At 44.4% G+C, this 18,446-nt stretch overlaps 1 protein-coding gene across 1 annotated transcript in view; it reads left to right on the forward strand.

The window, feature by feature from the left end:
* The window catches only part of OTOG (otogelin), a 706,015-nt gene that overhangs the window by 375,300 nt on the left and 312,269 nt on the right, over positions 1-18,446 (forward strand). Inside the window, 1 exon segment of the mRNA XM_030202446.1 lies at positions 2,812-3,090. Within this exon segment, the coding sequence (XP_030058306.1) occupies positions 2,812-3,090 (279 nt within the window).

Below are 18,446 nucleotides of genomic sequence, written 5' to 3' on the forward strand. Positions count from 1 at the left end.
ACCTGTATGAGCACACAACAAAAGTTTTTGAATATTCAAATGAGCCCATGGTTAATTATCACTGTGGATTTTTGTTTTTGATATGTCTTTTTCCCCCATTATTATTTTTTTTTTATTTGTACCCCATGCTTTCCCACTCATGGCAGGCTTAATGTGGCTTAGGTACTTATTTGTACCTGGGGCAATGGAGGGTTAAGTGACTTGGCCAGAGTCACAAAGAGCTGTCTGTGCCTGCAGTGGGAATCAAACCCAGTTCCCCAGGACCAAAGTCCACCACTCTAACCACTAGTCCACTCCACCATTCCTGTTAGTCCTGTCCCAATTTCATTTAGGTGATACCTGCCCTTATTGGCATGCATATATGCCTGCACAGTTTTAAAACAGCCATTTCCGTGAAGGCATGCTTTACCCATGGAAAGTACTTAAAAAAATCGTCCCCATTTTAGACAAGTGTCAAATCATAATTCACAGTTAGCAATAAAGTTCCTTCCATGTAGCTTTAATTTTCTTGCAAAATAGGAAAAAAAAACATTGACTGGTACATGCACCATCTGTTTATTAGAAACTATTTGTCCTTCTTAGAATGTTTGAGCAGAAATGTTATCCAATTTTCAGGGAATGCCGATTGAACAGTTGTTAATGCCTATTTTATCCAGCATTCCACAGCTTATGAAGAAGTGTAGTAAAGTAATGTTTTGAGCGGCAGATGCTATTGCCAATTTATTTATTTTTGTTACATTTGTACCCCGCGCTTTCCCACTCATGGCAGGCTGAATTTGCAAGCATAATGTAAGAAAGCATTCCAAATATTAATAATTGTACTACTACTACTACTAACTAGCATTTCTAAAGCGCTACTAGGGTTACGCAGCGCTGTACAATTTAAACATAGAAGGACGGTCCCTGCTCAAAGAGCTTACAATCTAAAAGACAAGAGAACAATCTAAAGACAAGTGAACAATCTAGAGGACGAGTGAACAGTTAATCTGATAGGGTGGATAGATTGGGGCATTCTATCTATCTCGAGCGGTTAGGCGCCGAAGTGAGGTCAATTAAATGAGAGTGCATGCTACATGCAAACATTGGGAATGATTAGAAAACTACAGAATAATCCAGTAACAGTTCCAATGTTACAAAGCAGCATGGTAAAAGGCAGTGGATAAAGACCAAGTCAACTCATCTTGTCTGCCTCATTGAGATTTTCCCATTTTGGATAATTGGATAGTTGTGTGTATGGGAGCCATTTTGCTAAGATGCTGTAGGTGTGTAACACATGTTTAAAAAAACAGCTAAAAATAAAGACAAAAGAGTTAATGGATATTAAACTCACAACTAACATAGGATTTATAGAGGGAGATGGGAAGGGTACCTAGGTTCATAGGTTTTAGATGCCCAGATAAACCAAATGTGTGCTACTGAATGCACATCCCTAAAGTGTAACATGTATACATACCTACGCATAGTAGTGTAGAAAGGTTCCTCTGCCTTAGAGCAGGTGTAAATATATGCAGGAGAACTAAGGTGCCCTTTTACTAAATTGTGAACTGTCCTTAGTGCACCCTTGTGCGGGTTTTTCCTATGTGGTAATGCCATTTTTACTGCAGCAGTAAAATGGCTGATTTTCCATTTTTTTTTCATTATTAGCCATGCACTAATATTGCCATTAGCGCTTCGCCATTAAATAAAACTGTTTTGTAGGTGGTAATCCTGTGATAATTACGCCTGAGAATATCCCATGGTACTGCATTTTAGGCTGCAGTAAGTGAATGGTAGCACCTAATGCAGTTCAGTAAAAGGGCTTCTTACACACTACTGGAGATTATTCCAGAAGACTCTTTTATAAAGGCACATACAGGCTTCTGTTGCCCTTAAAAATTGGCATAAAATAGGCAAATTAAAAAATTATATATTTTATTTATTTAGTTAGTTAGTTATTTAGTTATTGGATCCTCAGAAGCTTAGCTGAAATTGGGTGGCGGAGCAGGTGGGGGGTAAGAGGGGTTGGTGGTTGGGAGGCTAGGATAGGGGAGGGCAGACTTATACGGTCTGTACCAGAGCCGGTGATGGGAGACGGGACTGGTGGTTGGGAGGCGGGAAATACTGCTGGGCAGACTTATATGGTCTGTGCCCTGAAAAAGACAGGTACAAATTCAAGATATGAGTTTATCTTGGGCAGACTAGATGGACCATGCAGGTCTTTTTCTGCCGTCATCTACTATGTTACTATGTTACTATTAACCCCTTTATGAAGAGATTCACCCAAGGGGGTGTACAGCAGGTACAGTTTGACATAAAACTTACAATTTTGTTAATAGTATAACAATAGTAAAATAACTGAATATAAACATAAATACAATAAAATGAGGTAAACTTGAAAACAGAAAATTGAAAATAAGATGACTACCACGAAATAGAATAAAAAATATACACATTTAACAGCACTGAATTCAAATAATAGAGATGTAATACGATGTCAGCATAATGCTTATGAAAATGCATTAGAACATTTAAATAACATAGATATGATGCTAATGCTTTTCTACAATACAGCTTACCATATAGCTGAGGTACCAATTGCAGATATATAGATGGGGACAAGATTGATGGTACAGAGTTAGTTGTGATAAATATATCCTCAGTGTTGTAAAATTACCCACACTGTGATTTACTTCCTTTAACATTGTTAAGAGTAATAATTGCAGAATATTTTTTTCAGATTGTTTTTTGATGTTTCATTCCAATCTCTTATCTTACAATTACATTTGACATTGTTTGATTGTCTGCTAGCTGGGTATTTTTATCTATCCACAGACTCAGATTTGGTTTCTCTTGAATTGGCTGACAGACCCAATTATTTCCTGCATTTGGGATCAAATGGTACCTTGTTCCTTTCCAAGCGGCAGCAAAATGAAGTGTTTCAAAACAGGTCAACATTTATCATCCACAGGAACAATTGGCTGGCTGGCTACAGCTCATTTGAGTCTTTTTCAAAGCGAGGATTCTTTGTCCACCCTTCAGCTTCCTCTTTGCACCTTATGAAATATCACCATTCTGAAAGATTTAGGCTTTCAATACTTTTCAAACTAGTGGGTGAGTACATAAAAAGAGTTATTCTTGCAACAAACATTTAACTGTGTCTAAGCTAGAGCTGTGAATTCAATAGGAGAATAAACCTGACAAAATGCTTCTGAGGACTCCTGGGGAGAGGAAATGTCAGACATACCGGCTTTGTTGCATAAAAGTGCCATTCATTTAAAAGTGTATGCATTTTTTCTGATTACATATGGAAGCAATTTCTTAAAAGCAAGAAAAACGGAGGGCCACAACTAGATTTTTAATGCCTTTATTTTAGAGACATCTCAACACATAAATAGTGACATTGTAGATTGTATACTTAAGTAAATGGTGATTTCCTTAGCGTCCCTCCAGACCGGACCAGGATTGGACTGATGGGTTGTGCTCGCCTACCAGCAGGTGGAGACTGAGAAAAAACTCTGACTCTAGAGAGCCAATAGGAGCCCTGGCCATGTGACCTTAGCCTCAATATTTTCTCAGTCTCCCAGCAGGTAGGAAGCGAGCCCATTAGTCTCTCTCTTTATCTTTCTCTTTTATGCACTCATGATCAAAAGCAAACTCTGGCACTAGAGGCTGTTAACGCCATACTAGCGCCAGAGTTTGCAGCCAACCCATGATCAGAGCCCTCGAGTGCCTGAAACAGCGCACTCGAGGGCTCTCGGCGCAAGTAGCATGCAAATGCATGCTAAACAGGGCTTCTAGTGCAATTAGCTTGCAAATGCATGCTAATTTGCGCTTAACGCATTCATCCCCAATGATCAGTGACCAGCGCGCCAAAGATTGGGTCGCTGGCCGCAGCAAAATCAACGTCAGCTCCGAGCTGGCGTTAGATTTTGCGGATCATTGGGGAGGAATGGTGAGCCCTGTCCAGCATGCAGTTGCATGCTGGCAGGCCCCCCTTCCCCCCCCAAGGCAAACGCGAACGGGGGGCTGGAGGTCCGGTGGACCTCCGGTCCCCCCGACGATCCCCCCCCCCCCATGTTCACGGAGGGCTGGAGATCCGGTGGGTCTCCAGCCCCCGAAACCCCCAGACATCGTTGATTGGCCGCCTTTGGCCAAAGGTTCTTTCCAACTGTGATCCATCGACCGGGGGGGGGGGGGGGGGGGCTGGAGGTCCAGTGGACCTCCAGCCCACCCCAAATCCTCCCCCCAGCGTTGTCCTTAGATTCCCTGGTGGTCCGTGGTGTGCTGTGGTGTCGTGCCGGCCCCCTCTCGGCCCCCCTCCCTTTTGTTGGAGGAGGGACGCAGCCTGCCTGCCTCCCTCCTCTTCCAGTCAGTTGACGCCCAAAATGGCGGCACCCAGCACCACCCACTGCATCCTGGGATGCACTGGGCGGGGCTACAGACCATGTAAGGGCTACATGGTCTGTAGCCCCGCCCAGCGCATCCCAGGATGCAATTGGCGGGGCTGGGCGCCGCCATTTTGGGCGTCGACTGACTGGAAGAGGAGGGAGGCAGGCAGGCTGCGTCCCTCCTCCAACAAAAGGTAGGGGGGCCGGGAGGGGGGCCGGCACGACATCACAGCACACCACAGACCACCAGGGAATCTAAGGACAACGCTGGGGGATCACTGTTGGAAAAGATCCTTTGGCCGGAGGCGGCCAATCAACGATGTCTGGGGGTTTTGGGGGGCTGGAGACCCACCGATCCTCCAGCCCCCCCCCCTGTCGGTGGGTGGGAGGGTGGGAGAGGGTTTGGCCGGTGGCCACGACGTTTTCTGGGGGTTTGGGGGGGGCCCCCGTTGTTCGGGCCTCGAGGCAGGCTGTTTGACAGGTTTGGGCTTTTGACAGCCCAGACCTGTCAAACAAGTGCGGGAGGATTGTGCTGAGCGCATGCTCGGCACAATTCTCCCACACTTTAAACATGATAATCAAAGATAATAGCGCTGCTTAGATTTGCATGCATTATCTTTGATCATCGATGCAGAAAAGCCCTGCGCTGTCCCGGCGCTATTTTTAGGGCGCTGTTTGGAACAGCGCAGGGCTTTTGATCATCTGCCCATTAGAGGTTAATAATGCTACCTACTACTACTACTATTACTACTATTTAGCATTTCTATAGCGCTACAAGGCATACGCAGCGCTGCACAAACATAGAAGAAAGACAGTCCCTGCTCAAAGAGCTTACAATCTAATAGACAAAAAATAAATAAAGTAACAAATCAAATCAATTAATGTGAACGGGAAGGAAGAGAGGAGGGTAGGTGGAGGCGAGTGGTTACAAGTGGTTACGAGTCAAAAGCAATGTTAAAGAGGTGGGCTTTCAGTCTAGATTTAAAGGTGGCCAAGGATGGGGCAAGACGTAGGGGCTCAGGAAGTTTATTCCAGGCGTAGGGTGCAGCGAGACAGAAGGTGCGAAGTCTGGAGTTGGCAGTGGTGGAGAAGGGAACAGATAAGAAGGATTTATCCATGGAGCGGAGTGCACGGGAAGGGGTGTAGGGAAGGACGAATGTGGAGAGATACTGGGGAGCAGCAGAGTGAATACATTTAAGGTTAGTAGAAGAAGTTTGAACAGGATGCGAAACGGATAGGGAGCCAGTGAAGGGTCTTGAGGAGAGGGGTAGTATGAGTAAAGCAACCCTGGTGGAAGATGAGACGGGCAGCAGAGTTTTGAACCGACTGGAGAGGGGAGAGGTGACTAAGTGGGAGGCCAGCAAGAAGCAGATTGCAGTAGTCTAAACGAGAGGTGACAAGGGTGTGGATGAGGGTTTTGGTAGAGTGCTCGGAAAGAAAGGGGCGGATTTTACGGATGTTGTAAAGAAAGAAACGACAGGTCTTGGCGGTCTGCTGGATATGAGCAGAGAAGGAGAGAGAAGAGTCAAAGATGACCCCAATGTTTCGAGCTGAGGAGACAGGGAGAATGAGAGGGCCATCAACAGAAATAGAAAACGGGGGGAGCGGGGAGGTGGGTTTGGGGGGGAAAATGAGAAGCTCGGTTTTGGTCATATTTAATTTCAGGTGGCGTTGAGACATCCAGGCAGCAATGTCAGACAAGCACGCTGAAACTTTGGTTTGGATGCAAGGTGAGATATCAGGGGTAGAAAGGTAGATTTGGGAGTCATCAGCATAGAGATGGTAGGAAAAGCCATGGGATGAGATTAATGAACCAAGGGAAGAAGTGTAGATAGAAAAGAGGAGGGGACCAAGAACAGAACCCTGAGGTACGCCGACAGGCAGAGGGATAGAAGTAGAAGAGGATCCACCAGAGTGAACACTAAAGGTGCGGAGGGAGAGGTAGGAAGAGAACAGGAAAGGACAGAGCCCTGGAATCCAAGTGAGGACAGGGTATCGAGAAGTATGCTGTGATCGACAGTGTCAAAAGCAGCGGAAAGATCAGAAGAATGAGGAGGGAATATTGACCTCTGGATTAGCCAGTAATAGTCATTGGAGACTTAGTAAGCGCAGTTTCGGTTGAGTGGAGAGGCGAAAACCAGATTGTAATGGGTCAAGAATAGCATGTGAGGAGAGAAAACAAGGCAGCGGCGGTGAACAGCACGCTCAAGTAATGTGGGAGAAAAGGAAGGAGGGAGATGGGGCGGTAATTAGAGGGACAAGTAGGGTCAAGTGAAGGCTTCTAAGGAGAGTGTGACCACAGCATGTTTAAAGGCAGCAGGACGGTCGCAGTGGAAAGTGAGAGGTTGAGAATGTGACAGATAAAAGGATAAGAGTAGGAGAGACGGCATTAGAAGGTGGGTGGAAATGGGATCGGGAACAGGTTGGTACATTTGGAGGAAGAAAGGAGAGGTGTAGTTCCTCAATAGTAACTTCAGGAAAGGAAGAAAGGGAATGAGGGGAAGGAGAGAGAGGGGTACGGACTAGTGGAGGGAGAGCTGGTGAGGTAGAGAAAGCAAGGTTTATCTTTTGAACCTTGTTGTGAAAGAATTCAGCAAGGGTCTGAGGAGATATGAAGGGGGGAGTTGGGGAGGGGGCACCTTGAGGAGAGAGTTCAATGTGGTGAAGAGAAGTCGAGGATTAGAGCCAAGAGAGTTGGTCAGTTGGATATAATAATCCTGTTTGGCACGTAAAAGAGCAGATTGGAAGGAGGTGCCTAGGAATTCTCTGTTAGACGCTGGTCAGGTAGGGATTTCTTTTCCTTTCTTTCTTTTACAGCCTCTGGGGGTGTTAAACTCGGGTGTCCCCGGGTCCCTCCCCCCTTCCTCCCCATCTCCCATACGTACAGTAGCTGGGAAGGGCTACCCTTTGTTTAGAAAGGTGTATGTCTTTGGGAGAGGCAGCCACTATGGAAAGTTGAAAGTACAAGTATTTTTTTTCCTTCCCCAGCATTTTAAACGAGCAAGTTGTTTAAAAAAAAAAAAGGGGGGACAATACTCAGTTGGCTAATGAGCACCAGAATTGTAACGAGCAGGGTCAGCTGTTTTAAAAAAAAAAAAAGAAAAGAAAAGAAAGAACCCCAGCCTTCTAACGAGCAGAGGCAGCTGTGTAAAAATTAAATAAATAAACAGAGAAGGATATAATGGTGTCTGGGGTTTTTGGCGCGTCATTTTCTTCCTCAGCAGTTGGTTTTCTCTGTTCCATCTTGCTTGGGCAGCGGGAGCTAGCTTGTTTTAAAAAAAAAAAAAAGAAGGGGCGCGCAGCGTTGTTTCTAGAGCTCAGCCGGCAACCGCACAGAGAGCTCAGTGAGGACGGGCACGCAACGCGTTCCTTCTCAGCGCCGGGGTGTGATTACTCGGGGCTCCTTCTTGGCGAGTTTACATGTTTTCTTTGGTCTCTTCCTGCGGTTCGCGTCAGCGGTTTTTTCTTTGCCGGTCCGTCGCATCTGCCTCATTTTTCTCCGTTTTGCTTTTGGAAGGCCGCCATCTTGTCTTCGGCTGCTCTTTTTTCAGCGAGGGAGCTTGATTCTGGTTTAGCTGGCAGACGGAGATCGTTTTTCGGGGCCAGTCTACGGGAACTTAGGAGGCGGGATTTTCCTCTCCGTTTGTTTCTCACTTATACCAAGCACTCTTATTTAATCTTGGGACTCCACTGTAGACTCTCTTTGTGTCAGGTGTTCAGCGCTGCGTTTTTCTGGTGGAGCTATATATATAGTTATAATTACTAATAATAACAATAATGATACCTTCCAGAGAACTCATTTTCATCTGTCCTACTCGTTCAGACCTATAACGGGGCTTCTTTTTGGGCCCAGAATCAGACCTCTACGCTTTTAGGCTTCGCTTTTATGTATATTTTACATGGACTGATTGCTTACTTTAGCCTTCTGCATTTTTACTCGTTTTCACGTTTTTAATACCATTTCTGTATGTCCTTGAACCACTCTATGCAGTATTTAGACAGCCTTTTGATGCTTGTTTCTCTATGATCTACCGTGATTTTCACTGTGTGTCCGTAGTGCGCAGTTATGCCTTCTGGTTTAGTACCTTTCAAAATGTCATGAGTTGATCATTTGGGTTACGTATGTGCTTTTTTTCCCATAGGCATTGTTTCAGTCAAGTATTATTTTTTGTGGCTGTATTTGTACAATATGTACATATATAGGAATATATATATTGTAATAAGTACATAAGTAATGCCACACTGGGAAAAAGCCAAGGGTCCATCGAGCCCAGCTTCCTGTCTACGACAGCGGTCAATCCGGCCAAGGGCTCCTGGCAAGCTTCCCAGCGTACAACATTCTATACTGTTATTCCTGGAACTCTGGATTTATTTCCCAAGTCCATTTAGTATGGTTTATGGAATTGTATATGAAAGCAATAATTGATACTAACCACTGCCTGACGTTTGCTTAATTCAGTTCTTACAAATTGCCATCAAGCGCAGGAGTCTCAGGTGATCTACTTGCAGAGGCAGCAGCTACAGACGTTTTTTCTGTCTCATATGAATTGCGTTTTGGGATATGTTTCTTCTGATTTCATATGTGTCTCAGGGGTATATTGTACATCTGCAGCGGCTGACGGTTTACTGGACCTTCAGTCAAGTTTGCAATAAACATTTATATACCTTCTTCGTGGTCATGACATATTTATTCTTGATGATTTATTTGGCTTACTGTGGTTTCCTCGATAATAGCCTTTACATACTTCGCTTTCTGTAGCTCTGTCGGCAATGGTCTCCGATATCTGTAGGAGTTTGTAGTTCAGGATTCCTGTTTCCACTTTCTGCAGCTGAGGCAGAATCATTGCAGATTGTTCGAGATGGCTATGCCTCTAGTTTTGTCAACCTTCTTTCAGCCGTCTTTCTAGAGTCTCCCTGTCCTTCCCGTCGCACTGCTAGTGCAGTAGGAGACAATCTTCAGCGGCTCTTGGATCCTCAAAATTTTTGATTTGTAATCATCCTATTTGGTTGGTTGGCGCCTCATGGATCTTCAGTCTATGGAATCATCCTATTTTGTTTGGTGGCGGTTCTTGGATTTCAAGATTTTGGCTTTGTAAGCATCCTATTTTGTTTGTTGTCAGGTAGTCTTCCATGTTCTCAAGGTCCATGTTTTTCGTAGGGAGACATTTGAATATGTCATACTGTAATTTTGTGCAGGGCACTGGTTTTTAATATCCTTAGATCTGCTGGCAATTTAGCTACATATTCCTTTCTGGACCGCTTTCCAAAGGTTTTGTGCGGTTTCAGATTCTGGGACACCATTTTTCAGTTTCAGGCTCTGCCGTGGTATCTCGCAACAGTCCCTACCACTGTTGTCAAACTTTTGGTGGTAGTGACAGTAGATCTTATGGAAGAGAGAATTCTACTTTCCAGTATCTAGATGTCCGGCTAATAAAGAAACCTTATTATCAAGAGAGTTGGCCGGTACTTAGACCGAGCGGGACAATATTTTTCTTCCATTTCTTATGCTGGCTACTAAAGATGGGTCCAGATTCTAATTTTGCTTCTAGGTCGAGTTCTTTATGTTCAATATTATATTCAGGTTACCGTCCATGACAGCGATTTGGAGTTCTTTCCTGGTTTCTACTTTTCTTGACATCTCTCTGATATTCTCTCTCATATCCCGATTCCTCTCGGATGGAGTCTCTTCGGCTGAGGTGTTCTCTGTATCTCAAGACTGCAGCTCTCTGGTCTGCTGTTGGAGATTGAACATCTTCACTGCAGGTATGTCTCTATACTATACCAGTGGACAGTTTTTAATCGTTCCTTCTCAGTTTACGTGGCAGGGGTGCCGCTAGTTTAGACAGGCTATACTGTTTTCAGGGGGGCCACTTGTCACTTCTTCAATTGCTTTGAAATTAAAAAAAAAAAACCCAACAACAAATTTGTTTAGCTCTAGAGGACTTTCTTTATCGTCTGGATAGCGAGGTGGTGAGAGTCTGTCGGACAATTCTTGACAGTAGCCTATCTCTTTCCTCAAAGAACAAGGTAGACTCTACTCTTCACATGGCAGAAGGCGGCCTTATTAAGCATGGGTAGGTTTTTCGCCTTACTGTCACTGTCAGTTTTTTTTTTCAGGGGAATGGAGCTCATACCTTCTGAGCAGTGTCAGCTGATAGTTCCTTATTGGGTGCTTCAGTTCTAGAACCCTTTGCTTTGCTCGTCTCACAGGTTCCTAGCTTAGTGTCTCACTGAACAGTCTCGTAAGCGGCAGGGGGGTAGATGTACTCTTGCGGGCAGTAGTCTTCTCTATCTCTTTCCTCCAATTTTTCTCTTGGGTCGGTCTTGTACAGGAAGATCGAGACACAGTGGGGTCTAGTGTATCTGGCAAGCTCCATATTGGTCCTGAGATCCGGGATATGCGGAGCTTCAGCGTCTTACTGGCTGTCTTTTTTACATCTTCAGGTTAGCTCGGCCAGGCTGTTCCAGAGTCCCATCTTTCACTCGGCCAAGCTTGTTTTTATTTTAGTCTGTGGTTTTCCTACGGCCTTCTTGAACTGAGACAGATTTGCTGCTTCAGTAGTTGTAGCTATTGTAATATATGGTAACATATATTAATGTTTTTTCCTGGGGCTCTGGAGGGGCTTTGCCAGGGTTTTGGTGGAGGCTGCTGGCTGGAAAAGGTTTAAAAGTTTAGTTTGGAATTGTTATGGAGTTTGGCTGAAGAAAGTGTGAGATGTTTCTTAAATGTGGTTTTATTTTTTCAAGAAATAAACCATGATCAAGTGGGGATTGTACTTTAAAATGTTCTTTTCTGTTTTGGCTACAAGTCAGGTTAAAATTGACTTTGAAATTCTCTGTATAGGAAGTTTTGCATTTACTTCTATGGGGGAGGGAGATTCTAAACAGATCAGAAAAAAAACCTGTCTTTCTCTGACAGGCTGATTGGTTGAGTGATGTCAGATCCTCTGGGGGGGAGGTGAGTTGCCAGGGAGACTGGAGCAGTGTTGCCAGGTGGGCGGTTTTACCGCCCAATTGGGCGGTTTTCCGCGACCCGCCGCAGGAAATTTTTGCCCACGGCGGGTTGTGGTTTTTTGGGCTGCTTTTTGGGCTTCAGGGCGGTTTTTTGGGCGGCTTTTTGCCTTTTTCGGCCGCGGGGGGCGGGGTTAGTGACGTTTTTGGGCGGGGTTAGTGACGTTTTGGGCGGGGCCGATGACGTGGGAGGCAGGGCCGATGACGGGGAGGCGGGGCCGATGGATGTGGGAGGCGGGGGCCGGGGCCGATGACAGCGGGGGCGGGGGGTGATGACGCAGGGGTGGGGGGTGTCAGGGGCGGGTTTGTGTTTGTGGGCGGGTTTTGGGCTGTTTTTTGGGCTGATTGGCTAGAAAAAATTTTCCACCTGGCACCCTGGACTGGAGTGAGCAGGGAGACCAGGGCTGTGAAACTGGATTGAGAAAGAAAAAAACGTATAGTGTGTGTCTGTGTAAAAGTAAGAATAAAAGTATGGATTTTGTGAGTTTAAAGTGAAATGTGATATTGAAAAAGGGTACTTTAATATTGAAAGTGAGTGAAGGTGAGCTTTGGTGCTGAGAATGAGATGATTTGAGCTTAAAGTGAGTACTTCAATAAACAGACTGCCTTTTTCATGATTGTGTTGCTGATACATGTGGGGAAAAACTGATGTATTTGGGGTGGGAGAGAGCTGTACTAATAGAAAGCTGTGAGAAGTTTTAAACCAAATTTAGTTTGGTTTGGAGTGAAACAGAGGTATGTATGTCCCAGCATGCAGTGAATGGAATGGTTCAGTTCTAAGGGAATTTAAGGTCATGGAAGGTGGAATGAGAGTCTGTAGGCTCAGGTATTAAGTGGACACATGGCTGCCTACTCTTTTTAGAATAGGGGAAAACAGTTGAGACTCAGGTTCAGAGATACTGTGATTTCTGCTAGTAGTTATACTAAGTGAAAGAAACTATAAGGGTGTCAGGAAAAAGTGTGTAAGGATTTTAACTCTGACACAGGGGAAGGACTGAGAGGTGAATCTGTGATTTGAAGAAAGAAGCCATTAAGCTGTGTCTGGGGGGAAGGTGTGTTGTTTGTGAGAGTTCTGAGTTCAGTGCAAGCAAGGTTTGGAATCTGACTTCAGAATAAAGAAAATCCAGCACTGCTGTTGTCTGAGTGTGCTGTATTCTCCAGATTGATCTGATAGCTGTGAAGGGAACAGTTTTATGCTTTTATGTGAAGTCTGTGAGATGGAATGTTGAAGCTGCTGGATCATTTAGACTAGGGAAACAACAGTGAGAAATAGGTTTTGTAGTGAGAAAACCTTTAACTTATTTTATTTCAATTAGAGAGTTTGGCCACAGTATTGAGAATTGGTTAATAGTCACCAGAGCCTGAACAAGAAACAGAGGGAGTTCAAGGGTCTTGCCTCCATTTATTTTCTTTATAAGTGAGGTTTAGGGAGAAGAATCTGGGGGAGTCATCCTCTGAAGGGTTCCAGATGAGCTCCAACGCAAGAAAGACATCACCTAAATAAATTCAACCACAGCTAAGTGACATTGCCAAGGGTGTTGAAAGAAATATATTATTTTTTCACAACATTTTAAGGGAAAACAAAGGAACAGGCCATCAGATATTAAAAATCCATGAGATCCCTGCAAAAACACCAATAGTGCACACAAGAGACCAATTTCTACATAAGGAAAGAGAATAACCACAAATATCTGATTTGATAAAAGACAATTTAATACTTTATCTGAAAAGGTTCTTTTCCGTCTTTTTAGATGAAACAGACAAAGTTAAGGGTATACATGTAGTTCTACATTTGAATGTTGAATAGTTATTGCAGTTCTATTAAGCTTCACACTAATTGTGAATTTGAGTTTATTTGAATGAAAATTTGCTTGCATTTGTATTCAATAAAGAAAGAGAAAATTTGCAAATCTGAAAGTTTGGTCCTTTCATTTCAGGAACAAATCCTAAATTTAGATTCTTTTCCTCCTTTATTCTTGTGAGTAAAGGACGAGGTTAGTTTATTTGTTCCACTCCCTCGCTGTGAGTGTGTGTTCCGTGGATATTCGCCACGACTACAACCATCAGGTATCTGGGAGCACATCACTACAGTCCAGCCGAGAGGGGTGGAAACACTATGCTGCGGTTGCCTCGTCAGACCGTCTCTCTCTCTCTCTCTCTCTTCTGGTTCCTTCTTTTCTGTCTACCGGAATGTCATCTTTCTCAATCAGTTTTTTCTGTCTGTTCTGGGTCAATAATTTCAAGTTTAAACAGAGATCTTGCCAATTAAGGGAGCTCAACTGTCAACAACTATTGATCATTTTCAGCGCTGGGATGGTCCTTCTGTTCTTCTAGCCGATTGGCATAAGATATTGGTCGTTTCTACCTCACTATGTCTAGATGCATTAAGGAGATCAGAACTTCTATTTCTCTCCTCACCGGGAGTACAGTTACAGTTAGGTAAAAAAAAATTCATTCCACGACTAAATGATCGGTTGTTCCTTGGCAGAGTGATTTGTTTTGGGGTCCTCAGAGTACTTTTGTACATTGAATGGTCACTATCGCTGGTAGCCGCTCTTGGCAACTCCAGTAGTTCCACCAGATTCATAGGGTCCCTCCCGTAACATTACTGCTTGGTACTTCCCATCAGTCCAATCCTGGTCCGGTCCGGAGGGACGCTAAGGAAGAAGAAATTAGATCTTACCTGCTAATTGCTTTCCTTTAGTCCCTCCGGACAGGACCAGGCCCCTCCCAAGTTTCATCATTGGTTTTCTACAGAATATGTAAAAAAAAAACAAAAAAACAGATGCTAGTATATATAGAGAACTTTAAGTGGGACATACCACGTCTCTGGTCGGAGTTGCCGGTGGGCTCAGTTGCTGGAATATGTGTCTGTATGTGTTTATATATGTATGTATATGTATATATATATATATATATATATATATATATATATATATATATATATATATATATATATATATAACTCTGAGGGTTGCTGGTGATTTCTAATTCTCGGGAGCCATGCCACTTCTCTGGTGGGAGTTGCTGGTAAGCTTCACTACAAGAGGGACATATCACTTCTCTGGTGAGAGTTGCTAGGGGGCTCAGTTGCTGGTATGTATATGTAAAACTTTAGGTGGGCTATACCACTTCTCTGGTGGGAGTTGCTGGTGAGCGATATTGCAGATGAGCCATACCACCTGGTGAGTTATAATACAAGTGAGCCATACCACTTCTCTGGTGAGAGTTGCTGGTGAGCGATATTGCAGATGAGCCATACCACTTCTCTGGTGAGAGTTGCTGGTGAGCTATAATATAAGTGAGCCATACCACTTCTCTGGTGAGAGTTGCTGGTGAGCTATAATACAAGTGAGCCATACCACTTCTCTGGTGAGAGTTGCTGGTGAGCTATAATACAAGTGAGCCATACCACTTCTCTGGTGAGAGTTGCTGGTGAGCTCTAGTACTCGGTTTTGCTGAGGAATTTGTGGCTGCTAGGATTCCATACGGCTCAGAAGGTCTTTCTTTCTTTCCTGCTTTGTTATTCAAATACTGAGGGTAAGGTCACATGGCCAGAGCTCCTATTGGCTCTCTAGAGTCAGAGTTTTTTCTCAGTCTCCACCTGCTGGTAGGTGAGCACAACCCATCAGTCCATCCTGGTCCGGTCCGGAGGGACTAAAGGAAAGCAATTAGCAGGTAAGATCTAATTTCTCCTTTAGAAAGCTGCTGTTCACACATGGAGATCCACAGCTTACTAAAGGAATGCAAATTTATGGAAAAAATGTCCCCATTGTATTTTACAAGAGAAAAAGAGGTTGACCTCTGCTGGTGTTGAACCACAAGTCAAATACAAACAGAGGTGTTCAAAGGAAGTGATGGAAAAATAACTTGGTTATCACCAAAGGCTTTATTTATAAAATTAAAAACATAATTTATAAAATTAAACCTTAACTGATAACAGTTATGGTTTAATTTTATAAACTGTCCCCCCGATATTAAAGCAGTTTAACTGTCCAGAAACAATGATTGGTTAAATAGCATTTTTGCACCTAACTGCAAATATTCAGTGTGAGATAACTGGAATATCCATGGTCAGCGCTGAAAAATTAATCGTCTATATTGCGCGATAACTGGAAATATTCAGCATGACCAACTAAGTTTAGCGGGCAAAGTGGTCTGCCTAAATAGCAGTCCTATCTTGCCTGGTATTAACATAACCAGCCAGTGCTGAGTATCTGCTTAGCTGGTTGTTACAGCCGGCCAAACAAAAAAAAAAAAGAATATTCAATGCCGGTCACCAGAAACGGCGTGGCATTTATACGAGCTGCTCCCATCTTTGTCAGCTGGTTTGATCATGATACTAGTTTCTCTGGAAAGTTCACAAAGGGCCTTATATTCATCTGGAGTAAGGCTGTGAAAACGTTTGCATTTGCTGTTATGCTCAGTCTTTGCTATCTTTCAAAGGATGAATTTGGATAAGGTAGGGATGGCCAGATCTAGTGGGCCTGATGGTAACCATTTTGAATCTCTTTTTAATACTGAATGGTCTAGATTAGGAGAGAATTGTCTGGAGAAAAAAATGCATGATCTGTTTTCAGTCAAATTTATATAAATCTATGTATGTTTGCAATGGATCATATTTTGGTGTAGGTATGAATGATAGGCCTTTTTCAAAAGTTGTATATGATGACCTATCAGGGCGTAACGGGACGTTGATGAGCGGAATCTCTTCTACCATCTGTGCCTCTCATGATGGCTCCTCCCTCTCCCCCATCCTCTGGATGGAAAATAAGGATGCATTGGTCGATACTGCTGGTTATAGTTGTAGTCCTGGTTCCTCTCGTAACTGGACCTGTGTCCAATAGGGTCATAAACTCTCCTGTCTGTTTGAGACAATTGTTCCAGTAGGATTCTGTCTAAAAAAAAAAATCCTCTCCTTGATTTCTAATAGGAGATTGTAATGGACTGGAAGGTAGTGATGTGGAGCTCTGTGGAATCGTTCCTTATCCATTTTCTCCCTCTGTTATCCTCTGTAACTTCTCTTCTTTGAGTTGAATCTATAGGTCGTTCGCGACTATGATTCCCTGAATCAAATTGATCAGTGTTACGCTGGCGTGATCTCGAGATCTAGTGGTCTAGTGCTCCTAGGGAACACTTTTGGTTTGGACCAAGGATAAATTGAACCCTTTCTATAATTGTTAGCATTCTTTCTCAGTTTATCTAATTTAGTTTGTCTAATATTCTTCATAAAGCGATCTAAACGCTTGTTGACATTAATTATGACAGAATCAACATTTTTATCCTCCTTTTGAAAAGCACTTATCTTCTTCTCAACTATCCTGCTTATAATCGAAAGAGAAAAACGCCTATATTGCGACCCAAATCGGGAGATAGACGTTTATCTTTCAAAAACGACTAAATGGGTATAATCGAAACAAAACTTTCAGTTCGTCCGTATCGCTCGTACGCTCAGATACAGACGCCCAAACAAGGGGCATGTCAGAGACGTGTTAGGGGTGGTGTTACGAGGTGGTCGTGCACAACATATAACGGATAGCGAAATGGCTCTGGTTGGGCGGGAACATGGGCGTCATTGGTTAGACCCAAAATAAAAGCGACCAGAGCAAGGGGGAAATCGTCTTTAGACCCATTAGCGATTGTGTGGAGTTGGAGAGTGGCGAGATCGTTGTTGGGAGAGCTGAATTGTTGGTTGCAGAGAAAGCTGAGTGTGTTGAGTACCTGTTACGTTCGTCTGTGTGCCCTAGTCGGAACGTTTTCACCCTCACCTGCCTCTTTTGTGTCTTACCTTTTGACCTTTCCCTACTCCTCCTCCTTGCTCTATCGGTCCCTTCCCTTCCCTTCCCCTCCCCCATCCCTCTCCATTCACTGTTCCCACGTGTATATTGTATTCCCTGACCTCCGTTTGTCTCTGTGTTTCCCTGTACTGTTTGGCGAGGGAGTGGCCAGAGGGTGTGGTGGAGTGAGATTCTGTATGCTGCTGTTGTTTCAGTACTACTACTAATACTAGCACTGGTGGGGAAATGCACTAAATTCACTGGCGGCTTCCATGTTAGAGGAAGAGACCACACACCGCAGGAGGTATTCACGGCCCTGAGTGTTCAGGCCCCGCACCACCTTCCTACAACTCACTGACCAGCAGTGTCTAACAAGGTTCCGGTTTGATAGGGCGACCATTCAGCAGCTTTGTGAGCAGCTGAAACCCCTCCTTCAGCCCCAGACCCGTAGGAATAACCCCATCCCTGTCCACCTCAAAATCACTGCCTCTCTCTCTGTCCTGGCCACTGGGAGGTTTCAATCTGTATTAGCTGCTAACACAGGTCTCACCCAGGCTTCTATTTCACACTGTCTCACCCAGTTCCTGGATGCTTTTCTAACTCACACCTCTCACTACATCACTTTCCCCACCCCACCCCAGGCCCTGCACAACAACATGGCTGCCTTCTATGCTGTTGCTAGATTCCCCTCAGTCATAGGTGTGATTGACTGTACACATGTCGCACTCAGACCCACCCCCCCCCCCCCCCCCCCCCCCCCCCCCTGGCCACATGAAGCCACCTACAGAAACAGGAAGGCATTTCATTCTATGAACATGCAAGTTGTGTGTGATGCCCAGGGGAAGATATTGTACAGCGCTGCGTAACCCTAGTAGCGCTTTAGAAATGCTAGTTAGTAGTAGTAGTAATATTAGACGTGTGTGCCAGGTACCCTGGTTCCACCCACGATGCCTACATCCTACAGCTCTCTGGCATCTTCCGCAGGTTTGAGCGAGGGGAGTTCACTGGTGGATGGCTACTAGGTAAGTGCAACATGGATGTACCCATACTATACCTCCTCCACTGGGCAACCCTCCGCCCTGGCTTCCTCCAGCTCACTCCACAACCCACTATCCTAATCCCCCTCCCCCTGTACCTGCTCCAAGCAATACACACTCATCTATCTCATTCTGCTTTTCTCCAAAGATGACCGAGGATACCCGCAGAGGATGTGGCTCATGACCCCCGTGGTGCACCCACAACCAGGGGCAGAAGAAACCTACAACAGGAGACATCGGAGCACCCGGGGGAT

The sequence above is a fragment of the Microcaecilia unicolor genome, chromosome 4 (genome assembly GCF_901765095.1).
Source record: "Microcaecilia unicolor chromosome 4, aMicUni1.1, whole genome shotgun sequence".
NCBI classification, from domain to species: Eukaryota; Metazoa; Chordata; class Amphibia; order Gymnophiona; family Siphonopidae; genus Microcaecilia; species Microcaecilia unicolor.